Here is an 18,155-nt window from a genome sequence, read left to right on the forward strand (position 1 = left end):
AAGGCATTATATGTGCTTATTGCTAATAGGGTGTCACTGCTTCTAGGAACTTTAAATGGGCATGACTAGGATATATGTGTATGTGTACTTCATAAATATATTTCTCTGTGTGTGTGTGCATGTGTGTGTTTGTGTTTTAAAAAACCGCAAGTTTTAACTGATAACTCCAATTCCAATTCAGCACCCTTTTTTTCATATTGGTGATTCCCTTCTTCAAGAATGAGAAATCTAGTTTCCATTAGCCTCAACATATTATTTGCTCAATCCTATAATATACAAAAAGTAGTTTCAGAATTAACACATACCATTAATTTGAGGTTAATATATGCATGAGTAGTTTTCTGAGCATTGTTCCATTGGTCTATTTATTTGTCTTTCTTTTTGTCATTACCACAAGTCTCAATGTCTGATAGAGTTAAGTCTCTTTACTTATTCTTCAAGAGTATCTTGGCAATTCTTGACCATTTACACTTAGGAATTTTAGGATCAGCTTTTCAAGTCCTCAAAGGGGAAAAAAAGCACTATTAGGGTTTTGATTGGATTATATTGACTTTATAAATCACTTAGAAGATAATTGACACCTTTACAATAGCGTCTTCCAGTCTTTGAATATTGTATATATCTCCATTCATTTGTATATTATTTAGTGTCTTTGAGTAAAGTTTGGTGACTTTTCCCCATAAAGGTTTGCATATGTTTTGTTAGAATTATTCCTAAGAGCCATACTTTTTAGATTCTAATTCTAGACCAGTCTTTATGATCCGTGTAACTTTGGGCAGATTGCTTAACTGCTCTGTACTTTTGTCTCTTTATATGTGAAATGAACATAATAATAGTATTTAACAGGTAAGAGTTGTGAGGAATATTAAATGTGCTAATATACGTAAAGAGTTTAGAATGGTGCCCTGTAAGTTTTAGCCATCACTGTTATTTGGTTTTTAAATTGTTACTAATACACAAATGCAGTGTTGTTGTTTCTTGATTTCATATTCAGCAACCTTGATAAACTCGTATTTCTTTCTCTACTCTAATTAATTTTTCTCTTACTTTAGTAAGATGCACTGAACTTCTAAAATTTGCATAGAAATGGAAAAGTATCTAAAATAGTGAAAGGAAATAAATGCAAGGCTTAATATAAAGCTGCAGTAGTCAAACCAGTTTGATAGTGTTGAAAGGTTAGATAAATTAATGGAGCAGCATATAGAGTCTAGAAATCGACCCACATGTATGTACTCAGTTGATTTTGAGCAAAATTACCAGTGTAAAAATTCAATAGAGAAAGGAAAATCCTTCAACAAGTAGTTTTGGACAGGTGGATATCCATATTGGAAAGAAAATAAACATTGATCCGTATCTCACACCATACTGACACATTGACTTGAAATGGATCTTAGACCTCTGTGTAAAACTTAAACGTATAAAACTCCTGGAATAAAACATAGGAGAGGGGACTTCCCTGGTGGTCCACTGATTAAGACTCCAAGCTTCCACTGCAGGGGGCGTGGGTTCAATTCCTGTTCAGGGAACTAAGATCCCATATGCCATGCTGTGTGGCACGGCCAAAACAAAGCAAACAAATAAATAAATCTTATATTTAAAAAAAAAACTTAGAAAATCTTTGTAACCTTGGGATATGCAAACGTTTCTTAGGTAAAACGCAAAAAGTACAAAACATGAAAGGAAATAATTTATATATTGTACGTACATCAACATTTAAAAGTTTCACTGATTGAAAGGTACCATCAAGAAAACCACAAGGTAAGCTGTAGACATTGAAGAAAATATTTGCAACACATATATATAAGACAATTATATCAAGTTATATAAAGAACTCTTATAGCTCAGTAATAAGAAAACAAACTATTAAAAAATGGCCAGAAGATTTGACAAGATATTTTACAGAAGATGGTATATGAATGGCAGTAAACACATGAGAAGGTGCTCAACATCTCTAGTCATCAGGGAAATGGAAATTAAATTACTGTAAGATATTATTACATACCCACTAGAATAGCTAGAGTTTAAAAAGTTTCCTGTACCAAGGATGTGGAGCATCTTTTACTAGCATACTGTGTTGATGGCAATGTAAAATTTAGGAAACTCTTTGGTAAAGAGTTTGCCAGTTACTTAAGTTAAATGTGCACCTACAATATAACCTAGGCATTTACCCAAGAGAAGTGAAAAAGTTAGTGTCCACACAAATACCTGTATGCAAACGTTCATAGCAATTCTATTTGTAATGGCCAAAATCTGGAAATATTCTATTACAGGTGAATGGATAAACAAAATGTAGTTTATCGATGTTATGAAGTACTAAGTACTATTCAGCAATAAAAAGGAATAAATCGTTAAGGACAACAGGATTATGTTGAATGAAAGAAGCCAGACAAAACATTATTATGAATGAAAGAAACCATATAAAAAAGAACACCTGGTATATGATTCTGTTTATATATAATTCTATAAAATGCAAACTAATCTTTAGTGACAGAAAGCAGATCAGTTGCCTTTTGTACTTGTACAGTTTATTGTATGTAAATTAGAAAAGAGAAATAAGTCATATCATTTCAGTCTAATGCTGACAACCCTCCAAAGGCTCCCATGTTTTTCAGAGTATTAAATGCCCACATCCTTACATTGGATTGCAAGCCCTATACCATCCACTTCAATTTTACTCTTTTGACATATCTCCTTTGATGTTCTTCCCTTGCTCCTTTTGCCCACCAAACTGACATCCCTCTAAAGCATGTTAGGTATGTTCCCACCTCCAGATTGTTCCCACTAGTTATTCCCTCTTCCTGGAGGGCTTTTCTCCCAGGTACCCTCAGATTTTGCTCCTGCTGCCTTCTTTGACCTACCCTGACCAGCCTTCCCTCAGTACTCCTGATTCTTCCTGTTCTATTTTTTTAGTAGTATTTATCACCTTCTTATGTATGCAGTTAACTTATTTACTGTGTTTATTGTTTAATTCTGTTTTCATCAGTCGAAATAAGCTTCACCAAGGTAGTTTTTTTTCTTCTCTACTTAGTTTGTGCCTGACACAAAATAGACACAAAAAATATTTGTTGAATTAATGTTTATTTATTATTTGGTTTTTTCCACTACTGTTTTCGAAGTTTAACACTGTTTTGTATTTTCATCTAGGATTTTTAACTTTCATACTTATTTTACCAAAATATAGAGTTAATTGATACCTGTAATCTTTTCTTATATAAGAACTTTAGGACACTTTAACTCCTTTTACCTTCTCTTACCTCCTCCTAACTCAAGATATTATTATGTTTAAAACTTTTTAGATTTTAACATTTCAATTTGTTAATTATTTTATACAATCAATATTCATTTAGATTAAGCCATATATAACTCTCTTAAGGCCTTTCATTTCTTCTTGCAACTCAGATATGCCATCTGGGATTGCTTACCTTTTGCCGGAAGGATATCCTTTATTATTCTCTTAAGGGGAAGGTCTGTGTTAACATGTTTGAAGTGTTCATTTCCCCAGAAATGTCTTTATTTTGTTGTCAGTATTAAAAGATATATAGAGTTCTAGGTTGACAGTTTTTTGTTTTGTTTTTTTTTTTCAGTGTATTAGAGAAATCAGTACACAATAGTCTGGTTTTCATTGTTGCTCTTGGAAGGTCAGCTGTCAACCTAATTACTGCTGTTTTCTCTCTGGCTATTCTTTAGATTTTTTTTTTCATCTTTGATGTCTACAGTTTCAGTATGATGTGTCTGTTTAAGGATTTATTTTTTCTACCTGGAGCTCAAAAAGCTTCTTGATTTGGTGGATTGTTGTCTTTTACTGATACTAGAAATGATCTTCTCATATATTTCTCCTTCACACTGTTTCTTTTCTTACTTTCTGGAATTTTGATTAGACCTGTTATACTCTCTTACTCTGAGTATCTCAAACTTTCTTTCATATTTTCTATTTCTTTATCTCTCTGAGCTGCATCCTAAATAATTCCTTAGGGACTTTCATTTTACTAATGGTCTCTTCACCTTTGTCTAATCTGTTGTTAAATTTGTCTGATAATTTTGGATTTCAATAGTTGTGCTTTTTATTTCTAGAAATTTTATTGATACTTGGTTCTTTTTTTTTTTTAAGTATCTTCCCTACAGATATTTTTCAGCATGGCTTTTATTTCTTCAAACATACTATTTAAAAATCAAATCAAATCAAATCTGATAATTCCAGTGTCTGAAATCTTTGCAGTTATTTTTCTGCAATTAGATATTTCTTTTTCTACTTTTTTTCTTTTTGAGTTACTCAAAAAGTTTAGTCTGCTACTGTACCAGCATTTTTGAAAAACAAAATAGTTGAGCTTTTTTTTACATAGTACATACTCTTTGTAATATTTTAAATGGCTCTGTATTTTGTCTAGTGACTCATAATTTATATAATAATTCTTCAATTTAGACATTAAGCTTGTTTCTTTAGGGCTTTGCTATTATAAATAACACTGATAAACTGATTTCATAGGTAAAAATGTTATCTCTTCATTTGTATTACCTTAATTGCTGTTGTGGTAGTACCTTTTCCAAATGTAAAATATGTATTCTTAGTTATGCGAATCTTAAACCTTTTTCTTAAAAGTTTGTGTAAACCATTGCCTAACTGGTTACTTTGCTAAAATGTTTCTGTTTCTGCTTATTTGAGGAATGTAGATTTACAGAAACCTTGCAAATGATTCTTTTGTCGAGTATTAACAAATGTTCTTGTTAATCATATTTTACTTGGAAACAATTATTTAAAATTTGGCCCTGGTAATTGTTTGCCAGTTCTTTCATTTATTGCTATTTAATGTTCAGTGAGTGTTATCTCAAGAATTTTCCTCATTTCTCTAAAACCTACTACAAGTCTTCTGCCTCATACCCCCCACCCCATAGCCATTTGTATTAGTCTCTTTGTTTTGTTTTAAAAGTAGGTCCCTTGCCCTTGCCACAAATCTCAGTGGTTTACAGCAATTAACATTTATTCTTCTCACATGACTGACACTTAAACAGCTGCAAATCAGCTTTTGCAAACTTCCTTCACATGTCTTTTTGATGGAGGGCCCAGGCTGAAGGTGTCACTACATTTGAGACATGGCATTCTTGTGGCAGAGAGTAAAAAAATAAGAGAGCTGGTGTAAACCCATAATGCCTCTTAAAGCTTCTGCATAGAGGCAGTTTATGTCCTGTTTGTCCGTGTGTTCCTATCACATGACTGTGTGCGGTGGGTGTTGCATAGAAGTGTATGCTTCTCCCACAGGAGACACTGCAAGTCACATGACTGACCAGAGTTACATGGAAGGGTCAAGTGAATACTTGGCAACAGTAATACAATCTACAGTATCTCTTCTTATTTTTAAAAAATATATTTTAAAATTTATTTATTTATTTATGGCTGCGCTGGGTCTTCGTTGCTGCATGCGGGCTTTCTCTAGTTGCGGTGAGCAGAGGCTACTCTTCGTTGCAGTCCATGGGCTTCTCATTGCGGTGCCTTCTCTTTTTGCGGAGCACGAGCTCTAGGCGCTTGGGCTTCAGTAGTTGTAGCTTGGAGGCTCTAGAGCGCAGGCTCGGTAGTTGTGGCGCATGGGCTTAGTTGCTCCGCAGCATGTGAGATCTTCCTGGACCAGGGCTCGAACCCGTGTCCCCTGCAATGGCAGGTGGATTCTTAACCACTGCACCACCAGGGAATCCCTACCATATCTCTTCGTATGTTTAATTTTCTAGTGTAAATTTTCGCGGTAACTTATACCTGTACTGAAGCCTCTCTGATAAGTCTTCCTTTATGCCTTAAATATAGTTATTTCTGTTATGAAAGTGAATCATTTTACCTATCATCTTTTTTTTTAACTTTTTACTTTATATTGGAGTATAGTTAATTAACAGTGTTTTGTTAGTTTCCGGTGTACAGCAAAGTGATTCAGTTATACATATACATGTATCTATTCTTTTCAAATTCTTTTCCCATTTAGGTTGTTACATAATACTGAACAGAGTTCCCTGTGCTATACAATAGGTCCATGTTAGTTATCTATTTTCAATGTAGCAGTGTGTACATGTCAATCCCAAATTCACTAATTATCCCTCCCCCCCCACCCTTCCCCACTGGTAACCGTAAGTTCATTCTCTAAGTCTGTGAGTCTGTTTCTGTTTTCATTTTACCTATGATCTTGAGCCTACTTGAATGTAAGTTTAGCAAGGGCAGAGATTCTTGTCTGCTTTATTCATTGCTTCCTCAGCACTAGAAGAATGCTTGCCCCCTAATGTGCTTTCAATAAATATATGTTTCCCTTCTTATTTCATCACTCTGTCAGTTATTCTCATTTTCTGTGTCTTCATTTATTGTTGGTTCTCTCTGCTAGCTCTGTCCCTGAAGTCTCTCAATGACTGTATTTTCTTGAATTATTTTAATCACAGCTACATATTTAATAAATTCTGTTAAATAATTATCTTTAATGAAGAGAATAAACTTATATGATCTTTTAACTCCTCTGGAAAATGTAGCCTACATACTTCCTCCTATAAATATGCATATCAGCCTATCATTAAGGTAAAAAACCCCAAAACCTTCCCTTTGACTCTTACAGTCTAGCTTCTCACTGTTGCTCTAAAACTATTGTTTACCTTTTACATTTCTCACTCTCTTTGACTTTTATGGAAGGCCCCCTCCCCTAAAACTCTATGTCTCTAGATCCTGAGGGACTATAATTCACTGTTTTGTTTTGCTTTCTAAGGTTTTTCTCTTTTCCTTAGAATGTTCCTCTTCCTTCCTCTACCACTTAAGTGTACTAATACTCCCAGGTTCTATTTTTAGCTTTCTTCATTTCTTGCCTTGTGCCCTTTTTAGCGGAGCTCTCATTCATATGGCTTTCACACTTATTTCTATATAGATGATTTACAAATCTGTGTCTTGTAATAGTTAGAAATTCTGAGTTTGCCCCCTCATTTCCACTTGTGGCATTCCCATTTGAGTTTCTCACTATCACCTCAACCTTAACTTGTCCCAAACCAAATTGTTTTCCTACTAGTACTGACTCCTCCATTGGAACTAACTCTTGTTTTTATTGATGGTTCACAGTCACCAGGCTTCTAAAAGGAGAGGGAATACCAGCCTTTGTTTAGCATCCAGTGCACACTAAACACTGCTTTTCACTTACTGAATGTCCAGCTCAAGTTTTACCTCCTGAGAGACCTTCAAACAATCACAGTGATCCTTTGCAATCCCTTCTTCTTAGACCACTTACAGTATATTTGTATTAAACCCATGTATCCTCAGCCTGTGAATCTCCTGTAATTCATACTTTTAGTTTGTAAAACCTCTCAAAGGCAAGGATTTTTATTTCATATTTCTTTTTGTCAGCACAGTACCCCCCAGGTACAGTACAATTTAATAAGTATTTGATGATTTTTCATAGAAACAATGCTCTAAATAAGGACAAGAATATCAACTTAAATAACAAAACTAAATAAACTAAAACTAAGTAGCAAACTAATAACTCAAAATTAAATAATATTTTAGCTGTACTCTTGAACCTTGAACCCAGTTGAAAGGGGTTAGCCTCTGAAAGTGGCAGAGGCTCTTTACTTACCATTAAGGATCACCTGTTGAACAAATCTTTACTCTGTAACAGAATCTCTTTGTCAGTAATACACCTTCATATAGCCATTTTATATTGCTATAACCATATTTATAGAAGGTAGTGTATTTATTTTAGCTTCTCTTCCCCGTTAGGTGCACCAGGAATAATTTCCTCACCATATGCAGGGGCTGCTGGATTTGCCCCAGCCATTGGATTTCCTCAAGCTACAGGTGACTAACTCTAAAGTTGAATTTGAAATGATTTCTTAATGATGGTCTATATTTTCCAGGAACTTATCAAAATGAAAAATATTACCATATTTGAAGGATTTATAATAAAAGCATTAGGTGTTTCAGTCATAGAAGTGGCTCATGTACAATATATGATGCACAGCTTCCTTGTGTTTATAAATAATTCTCTGTGGTTCCATTCTCAACTCCAAAATTCCCTTATATATTCTGCATCATTTATACTTGCCATTGGCACAGATAACTATAGGTTGACTATATTAATAATCTCTGATTTGCCTTTTTGGTTATTATACAAAATATATGAACTGCTTGCTTATAAGCTTATCAATTACATGTTAAACAGACTTGTGTGTTATTTACCTTTGAGTCCTTAAATGCCTTTGATGGCATTTAATACATAGTATGCAGTCAGCAAACATTTGAATTAATAAACATTTACTGTTAAACTTATTTGTAAATCCTCTTTTTTTGTTTTTTTGATTAATGGGTTTAGAAGATTACCGTAGAGGGTATGCATGCTGTTTTATTTCAGGAAAAAAATATATTTTTTTCTTTAAGTAATAGAAATAATTAAGAGATAGCAATCGGTTAATACTTTGATAATGGCTCTCTGACTCTTTTCCAAATAGTAAACAAAATGAATTTGATCATAACTTAAGGAGGAGAAAAAAATACTTTATGATTTTATTGCTGGTGCTTAAAGAATACACTTGAGGTTGGTGATTAGAAAGAAGAGTGGCTTAGTGTTAAGCCTAGTCTACACAGTACCTTTTTACAGCTTCCAGGTGATTTATGAATATAACTATTTTAAATTGCAACATAGTTGCTTTCTGGCAGTAATCTTTGTATCCTACCTTTCTAATTCTGGGAATTTTAACTACTCTCTTCACTGGAGAGGATGAAGTTAACTAAAAAGAAAAGAGTGATTTAAAAGGTTGAGGTTCATTTAAGTTTTAGGTTTTTGGTGGTTTTAAGACATCTTAACGTATGTTTAATTAAGTGAGTAATTCTACCTATCCCATTAAAATGAAGGCATTATACATTGTTTTTATGTGTTTGAAGCTCCCAAAAGTTTAATTTTTATACATTTGGAGGTAGTGATATATGGTTTCCCTCATTTTAGTTATTTCTTTCTACACACTGTATGTATAAAACACTGTATTAGATGTTAAGAAAGAGAAAAAATGTGTAAAGAGGGCTCCTGAGTTGATAAGACTTTTAAGGTGTAGCAGGGGGATGTACATATACACATACACACATGTATATACCCTACAGTGTAGCTAAGGTGTAGTGTTGGCGGTATATAATAGACTTAAGGAAGTTATTCAAAAGTTGCAGGGGCATGGGAAGAGGTCATGCAAAAGACTATTGAGTATAGATTTCATGGAAAAGCAACCACCCTAAGAAGGTGATGTGCACGGTTTTAAAATTCAGCAAGATGATGGTAATAATAACTTTCCTTAGATTGTCAAGCAGAATAGTATGATTGTAAACTATATTGCAATTTAATTACATGATTTGTGATAAAGTGGCCAGACTCTGTCTATTATAAGGAATTTTGAGCTTAAAGAATCAATAAATTAAATAACTGGTTTATTTTATATCAACTAGAGATTTTATCTTAGATAATTTTTAAGCTGAGAATACAAATAGTGGGACATTCTGAGGAAGTGTAGTGTTTTAGGTATAGTATATAGTGTCAATATTCCAGTATTGTAGAACTTTCAGTAGTTCTGAAATATCTGGAGGAGTAGAGAGCTCTGAAAATTCTTGCTGCAAAAGAATATTGAATTCTATAAATTTGTTCTTGATGGTAATAATGTTTTGCAAGGTTACAAAATGTTTTTTCCCCATGCAGAATGTATGTATACAATTTACCTGTTTTAGGTATACAACTCAGTGATTTTTAATAAATTTACGGAGTTGTGCAGCCATTACCACAGTCCAGTTTTAGAACATGCATTACTACCTAGCATGCATATATGTGACTTCTGCTAAAGGACTTTTTACAAAAATATGTATCTGGTTTTATGGTAGAAGTCAATATGAAAATAACATCTGCTTTAGAGAAATGTGCTGGAATATATTTGTTTTAAGAAATAGAAGGAGTACTTGTAGTTATAGACCCTTTGAAAAACCTAATGGCTTTAAGACCAGTGAATTTGGTTGCTATGCAAAGCACTGTATAAATAATAAAGTACTAAGTATGATAGTATCAACGAATAAAGAGCTCTACTTCCAGACAGACTCTGGAGGGCAGAAAACTGACCTTTGTTATCCTTATGGTAGCTTCTCTACTTTTGCTTTTGTCTTCATTTATTTACTTAAGTTGTATTAAGTGTTGTAATTCTCCAGATAACTGGAATATGAAATGCTTTTGATGTTTTGAAAAGGTCTGTCAGTCCCAGCTGGACTAGGTCCCGGAGCTCTTGGTCCTCTCGCAATCACCTCCTCTGCCGTCACTGGAAGGATGGCCATTCCTGGGGCTGGTGGTATACCGGGAAATTCTGTTCTACTTGTCACCAATCTTAATCCTGATGTGAGTTGAAAAGTATTATATGTAAAAAGTCTTTCAGGAGGAGGTATTGTAGCTTCTGACCTAGAGTTAAATTCAATGAAAATGTTTATTTTAAGAATTTTTATTAAAATTCATCACTAGCATATATAGAAGCAGCATGTAAAAAGTCAGTGCTTTGAACAAGTAAACTTACTTAAAATTTTTACTTAGACACTGATATTTTGTGTTATCCTTTTCAAACAGCTTATTACACCACATGGACTTTTTATCCTATTTGGTAAGTAAATTTTTTTGTTGTTGTTTTTTATATTATCTATGATGTGAATTGAGCATATTGCATCATTCAGTAATATTTATTACTGCTATGTGCCTACTAGTGTGTTTGACACTGAGGATAGAATAGCAAGGAAGACAGTAAGTGATTACAGTTACAACAAAATTTTATAAAAAGGGAAATAGAGATTGTAATAGGAACATACAGCTAGGAGACCTAACCTAGCTGAGGGAATCAAAGATGATGTACCAGTAGAAATGATAGTTAAGCTGACTTGTGAAAAATGAGGACACATTAGCCAGGCAGAAAGGGAGGGCAAATGTCCTTTCACAGATAGTAGCAGTGAGAGACAGAACTCGTGGAACATAGAAATGAAGGAAGCTCAATGAAGAGTGTAAGGGAGAGACATGTTGAAGCTGGGCAGATGGATAGGGGCAAGGTCATTAAGAGCTTTATAAGCTATATTAAAGAGCTTCGTTTTTAACTTAAGAACAGTGGGAATCCATTGACTAGTTTTAAACAGGAGAGAGGCATAATGAGATGTTGATTATAAAAATAATCCCCTAACTTTCCAATAGTGTGCCTCTCAGTTAAAAAAAATATTTAGCCAGGTACTCCTAATCTATATATGATTAATTATTCATAAATTTCATCCATCTTTTACTATAGTCTTTAGTATAATATGTACAAACAAATATAAGAGCAATGAAGTGATATTTAATATTTTAAAGATTTTTCATATGACACTTTTTAAAATAAAAATCTATTAACATTTAGTGAGAAGTATGATTTAATATGCTTCATTATTTTCAAAAACCTTTTTCATTTTGGTTCAGTATCCCACGAACTGATTCTAAATTCACTTTATTTTAGTACTTGATCTTAATGGTTGTCATAAATGAAAAAGATACCTCATAAAGATATGCAAGGGAATCCTCTGGCGGTCCAGTGGTTAGGACTCAGTGCTTTCACTGCCAGATCCCAAGTTCAGTCCCTGGTCTGGGAACTGAGAATCCTGCAAGCTGCGTGGGCACGGCCAAAAAAAAAAAAAAAAAGATAGGTGATTTGAATGGAAGTGTTTCATTGTTGCTGTACTAAATAATTATGATACTAATTTTTCAGTCTAATCCACTAAATTTTGTTGTACTTTACCTAGAAAAGTTCCATTTTTCCTCTTGTTAAATTAGTTGATCTTGAAAACTGTTAACATTAGCATAATGGGGTTAAAACTCTTCATGTGGAAGAATTTTTAAGAGGATGGAAAATTGTTTCAAATTTTTTGAGTGGGTAATAGGTTTTTTTGTTTTGTTTGCGGTACGCAGGCCTCTCAGTGTTGTGGCCTCTCCCGTTGTGGAGCACAGGCTCCGGACGCGCAGGCTCAGCAGCCATGGCTTACGGGCCCAGCCGCTCTGCGGCATGTGGGATCTTCCCGGACCGGGGCACGAACCCATTTCCCCCGCATCGGCAGGCGGACTCTCAACCAGTGTGCCACCAGGGAAGCCCGGCAATAGGTTTTTGTAACAGCGTTTTGTTTGTTTTTTGCGGTACGCGGGCCTCTCACTGTTGTGGCCTCTCCCGTTGCGGAGCACAGGCTCCGGACGCTCAGGCTCAGCGACCATGGCTCACGGGCCCAGCCGCTGCGCGGCATGTGGGCTCTTCCCGGACCGGGGCACAAAGCCGTGTCCCCTGCATTGGCAGGCGGACTCCCAACCACTGCGCCACCAGGGAAGCCCTTAACAGCGTTTTTGAGATATAATTTACAGCCATTACAATTCTCTGACTTCAGATGTACAACTCAGTGATTTTTAGTAAATTTATAGAGTTGTGCAGCCATTACCACAGTCCAATTTTAGAATATCTCTATCAGCCCACAGAGAAACATTATACTCATTTGCAGTTACTGTAAAAGTTTTTATTCATGACACATTTATGTAATTTTCATTAACAAAATCATTTATTAATGCTAAATGTTCATGTCTCTTTAATAGCCAGAGCACATTTCTTTCCAAAAGTAGTTAATTTCTCACTCATTTAGAAAAATATCACCCTCAGCTTGAAGAACAAATTGTGTGTTATTTTTTACAGAGTATTTCAGCCACTTGTCATTTCTGAAAAGGGCAGCAAATTTGGAATACTTGTCTTTTTTTTTTTTTAAATTTTAAAACTACCATTCATCTCTTCAGTTTAGTTGCTCTTAGGGGCTTGCCCACAAGATAACCAATACTCCTTTGTGTGCCTTGAAGATTGTCATAGTCATTCTCTCATCCTATTACAAAGTATGGTAATGATGCTACTGTTTAAAGATCTTATTTTTATGATATTGGTGAAACCCTGTTCCACATAAATTGCAATATATAGTAATACACTAAATTTTAAAAAATGAGAGAATGCCCTTCATATTGTAGAAACTTCTGTATATAATTTCTTCTATATGTTGAAAATTAGTAAAATGCAGTTTTTCATACTGGTTTATATAAACAAATCAGTACAAGTAAAAGTTTATTTTCCTCCCACACCCCAGTGAATCATTTTGCCTGCTTTTGGGGATGTGGGACCCACTTTGGGGAACACTAGCATAGAAAAAATGGATGTAATGAGATCAGTTAGGAGGCTATGATGATAGTCCAGATGTGAATTGGTGATAATAGGTTTGATGGTAGTGAGGATGGGAAGAAGTGGACAAATGTGAGAGATATTTAGGCCATAGAATCAGTGAGTGCTGGTAGTTGACTGGATGTGTAAGTGTCTAAGGAAAGGGGTAAGTCAAAAGATGACTCCCAGATGTCTGACTGGAGCAAATATGTGCATGATGGCACTGTTTATCAACAGAGTTAGTGAACACAGGAGGGTGCAGGAAAGAGCAGGTGAATCAGTTGAAGTGTTTATGGGACATCCAGGTGAAAGGGGGTACTAGATTAATAAATCTGGAACATAGAAGAGATTACAAATTTGGGAGCATTTGTATGAAATTGCCCAGGGAAAGCATATAGTATGAGAAAAGAAGCTTTCTTTAAATATATTAGTAAAGTTAATTGAACATTACACAATCAGCATTAAAAAATTGTTTTGTTTTGTCTTTTTAATTAGGAGTATATGGTGATGTACATCGAGTGAAGATAATGTTTAATAAGAAAGAAAATGCATTGGTTCAGATGGCAGATGCAAATCAAGCTCAGCTAGGTACTAATGATTAATAATAATAATGATAACCTGCCCCCTTTGTATGTGAATTTTCCTATAAAATAAACTTATGGCTAGTAGGAAGAGTACCTCCTTATGTTAATATCTCTATTATTATTTGGATCTGCTTATATTTTAAGATTTTAAAATATTTATTATTCTTTGAAGTTCATTTATCTATTTGAATATATTGTTGATGTTTAGAGCTTTGACTCTAGGGTTTTTCCATTAGCTTTGAACTAATAAACATGACTTGTTTTCTTTCATTTTATTTGTTTGTTTGCTTATTTATTTTCCTTTCAAATTAAGTTTTCTAGAACTGTTGCATGGCATAACAGTTTGGGAATACTTCATAATGATGGTTCAAGAAAGTGTCATTCTACAATCTCACCGTTTATAGTGGCTGTTGAAATATTATTACTCAGATTTTTTATTATAAAAAGCTTTACTTGGGATTAAAAATAGATAGCCAGTGGGAAGCAGCCACATAGCACAGGGAGATCAGCTTGGTGCTTTGTGACCACCTAGAGGGGTGGGATAGGGAGGGTGGGAACGAGACACAAGAGGGAGGAGACATGGGGATATATGTATAGTATAGCTGATTCACTTTGTTATACAGCAGAAACTAACACACCGTTGTAAAGCAGTTATACTCCAATAAAGATGTTAAAAAAAAATTTACTTGAGATTAAACTAATTTATTCAATAATCATTTCCTGAACATGTGGTATGTTTCAGGCATTCTGGAACTTTCTAGCACTCTGCTAGGAAAATAGTTACTTTTCGTTGTATTGCTTTTCTTTCATTACAGAAAAACAGTCATTTAATACATTTTCGTATATAAGTGTTTTTAAATTTAAAACCATTTTTAAGCCCTCAAACTGACAGTATAATTTTTTAAATGACTAAATAAAAAGAATTATGATAGACAGTTTTACAGAGACTCTATCTTAGTACCCAGACTTTCCTTATTTTCTTCTTATGCACCAGCAATGAACCATCTGAGTGGTCAGAGACTTTATGGGAAAGTGCTTCGTGCTACACTGTCCAAACATCAAGCAGTTCAGCTTCCTCGAGAGGGACAAGAAGACCAAGGTCTGACTAAGGATTTTAGCAATAGTCCTTTGCATCGCTTTAAAAAGCCTGGCTCTAAAAACTTCCAGAATATTTTTCCACCATCAGCTACTCTGCATCTTTCCAACATCCCGTATGTATCTAATTAGTTACTATTCATTTAGATGATTAATAATCTACAGTATATGGTTTGGGGAGGTAAAAACTGAAATTATTCTAACGTAGCAGTTGTCCTATTCACTAGTATCTCGTAAGATGATTTATTTGCCATAATGTCTTAAGAAGTTTATCTCTAACCATACACTATGAAAGAGAAAGATAGCAATGTTTTAAATTTTTCTTTCCAAACAGAGAATTAGCGCCTGTTAACTTTCAGTTATAGAATGGCAAAAATCTGTGCAGAAATATTCCACTGGTGTATACTTGTTCATCCTTTTGTATAAGTAAAGACCCTTTAGTGTCCAGCATAGCAAAATCAAATAATTTATGTATCTAAGAATTTGGTAAAACTGAATTCTCTATTTTTTACCTACAAGCTGCAAAGCTATATATATATCTAAAAGCTAAAAATTTTCTTGTAACCACTCTGTATTTAACCAGTGTTGTAGCAGACTTGTTCTTTAGTCATCATCTAACTTAGAGATCGACAAACTATAGCCTATGGTCCAAATCCATCTGTTTTGTAAGGCCCATGATCTAAGATTGGTTTTTACATTTTCAAGTGGTTACGGAAAAACAAAAGAAAAAATTTTTGTGATTTGAGAAAATTACATAAAATTAAAATTTCACCTTCCATAAATAAAGTTTCATGGAACACAACCACATTTATTCATTTATGTATTAGCTATAGCTGCTTTTGAGCTATAACAACAAAGCTGAATAGTTACAACAGAGGCTATATGGCCATCAGAGCCTAAGAAATTTACTGTATGGGCCTTTATAGAAAGCACCTGGCAACCCCAGTTTTAATTCTTGAAATCCTTGACATACAAAGGGGACTGTGTTGGGCTTTCTCTAGTTGTGGTGAGCAGGGGCTGCTCTTTGTCGCCTTGTGCGGGCTTCTCATTGCAGTGGCTTGTTTGTGGCAGAGTGCGGGCCCAGTAGTTGTGGTACATGGGCTTAGTTGCTCCGCGGCATGTGGGATCTTCCCAGACCAGGGCTTGAACCTGTGTCCCCTGCATTGGCAGGCGGATTCTTAACCACTGCGCCACCAGGGAAGTCCCAAGTTGGCAATTTTATATAACTTAATCTAATACATGAAGAGGGATAAGCTTTGGGAAGGAAGGGTAAAAGCTGTGGGGTATAGTTGTGTGCGAGCACCTGTGTGAAAAGTTAAAGACTGAGGGAATGGAAAAGGGTACATTACTGGAATATTTCTGAGAATGAGAATGGGATTTGAATAGGAAGAGAAAATAATTATTCAAAATGCTGTTGAATGCCCAGGCTCCTAGCTAGTCTCCAATTAGACTATATGGAGAAACCTTGAATCCGAATTGGGCAATGGCTCAAACCTCATGCCAGCCAGGCAACTGGAAGAGTCACTTGAGAAAAAAATCTAGAAATTTAGCACCTCATCACTACAGAGTCAGGGAGAGAGGCAATTAAATACTAAAGCAGGCTCCCTCTTAAGTACATTTATCCAGGAGCTGGTCTCAAGTTGCAACCTGCATTGGACATGTAGGTAGAAGAGAGAAAAGACATTAATACTTTTTTTAACCATCTGCCAAGCCTGGGCACTGTGCTGGTGTTTTACGTGTGTTACCTCATTTAATCTCCATAATCTTCTTTTAAAATTGTGGTTAAATACATGACCTAAGTTTTACCATTTTAACCGTTTTTGAGTGTACGTTCACATTAAGTACATTCATAGTGTGCAACCATCACTTATATCCATCTGCGGATCCTTGTCATCATCTCAGACTGAAGCTCTGTACCCATTAAACAGTATCTCCTCGTTTCTCTCTAACCCCAGTCCCTGGTAACCACTATTCTACATTCTGTCTCTAGCAATTTATCCATAATAACATTTGGAGTAAAGGTCATTAGTTTCGTTTTAACAATGAAAGTGAGAGACTCAGATTAAGTAACTTAAGAGTGACATACCAGGTGAATGAAAAATAGAATGTGAACTTATATCTGTCTCCTTACAGAGCCAATTATTGTTCTATAACACCCTCCTTGCTGGGAGTTGTGAGATGAGGAAGAGTCTGCTTTTAGTCAGTTGACTCTCATGTGATAGACCACTGTATTAGTTATCTACTGCTGCGTAATAGATCACCCCAAAACTTAACAGCTTAACACAATAGTAGATGTTCATTATCTCAAACTGTTACTGTAAATCAGGAATCCAGAAGTGGCTTAGCTGGGTGGTTTTGGCTGAATCTCTCATAAGGCTGCATCTGAAGGCTTAACTGGGGCTAGAGAATCCACTTCCAAAGTGGCTCACCATATACTTAGTTGTTGACAGGAGGCCTCAGTTCCTTGCCACAAGGAGCTCTCCATAGGGCTGCTGATTGTCCACGTGAAATAGCAGCTGGTTTCTTCCAAAGCTAGTGATTCAAGAGAGGGCAAGGTGGAAATTGCAGTGTCTCTCAGCCTCAGAAGTCACATGTGTCATATCTACAATACCCTGAGGGTTACAGAGGACATCCTTATTAGATATGGGAGGGGAGTACCAAAAGTGTGAATACTAGGAGGCAAGAGTAGTTGGGGGCTATCTTAGAACCTGGTTACCACATACACATGTTCATAATTACCCTGAAAGTAATTGAAAATCTACTGGCCTAGTAGTGGAAAACACTGGACCATAGAAGACAAGTCAGAGCTAGGGAAGTATCTTTGGAAGTGCTAGAGTTAATTGTGGGTAATAATCCCATTGAAAGAATAAATATAGAAAGATTTTCTTGTTCTTTATATACTGCCCATGTCCTGTGCAAAAGATTTGAGGCAAAATTCCATCATTTGAGAACATGTATGCATCAACCTTGAACATCTTTCAGGGCACTTGCAAATCATGTCTTCATTGCGTGGCTTTATGCTCTTTGAAATGTGAAAATTCTGGAGACTTGATGATTTCAGGAGTTAATCTTTGCATCATTTAAAAATTAGGGATAAGATAGTTGACTCTCTCTGTAATGTTTTCACAGCCCCTCTGTTACAGTAGATGATCTGAAGAACCTTTTCACAGACGCCGGATGTTCAGTGAAGGCTTTTAAATTCTTTCAGTAAGTCCATGTTTTTAAGAAATACATTAACATTATTTAATATGATCTGTAAATGTTTAAGGT

General features: G+C 35.2%; 1 protein-coding gene across 4 annotated transcripts in view; it reads left to right on the forward strand.

Annotated features, from left to right (window-relative positions):
* The window catches only part of PTBP3 (polypyrimidine tract binding protein 3), a 106,830-nt gene that overhangs the window by 77,885 nt on the left and 10,790 nt on the right, over positions 1-18,155 (forward strand). For all 4 annotated transcript variants that reach the window (XM_069540760.1, XM_060014323.1, XM_060014320.1 and 1 more), the window contains 6 exons: positions 7,724-7,801; positions 10,216-10,361; positions 10,584-10,617; positions 13,702-13,794; positions 14,785-15,001; positions 18,015-18,092. In XM_069540760.1, the coding sequence (XP_069396861.1) occupies positions 7,724-7,801; positions 10,216-10,361; positions 10,584-10,617; positions 13,702-13,794; positions 14,785-15,001; positions 18,015-18,092 (646 nt within the window). The remainder of the gene's footprint in view (positions 1-7,723; positions 7,802-10,215; positions 10,362-10,583; positions 10,618-13,701; positions 13,795-14,784; positions 15,002-18,014; positions 18,093-18,155) is intronic.

The sequence above is a fragment of the Delphinus delphis genome, chromosome 6, assembly GCF_949987515.2.
Source record: "Delphinus delphis chromosome 6, mDelDel1.2, whole genome shotgun sequence".
NCBI classification, from domain to species: domain Eukaryota; kingdom Metazoa; phylum Chordata; class Mammalia; order Artiodactyla; family Delphinidae; genus Delphinus; species Delphinus delphis.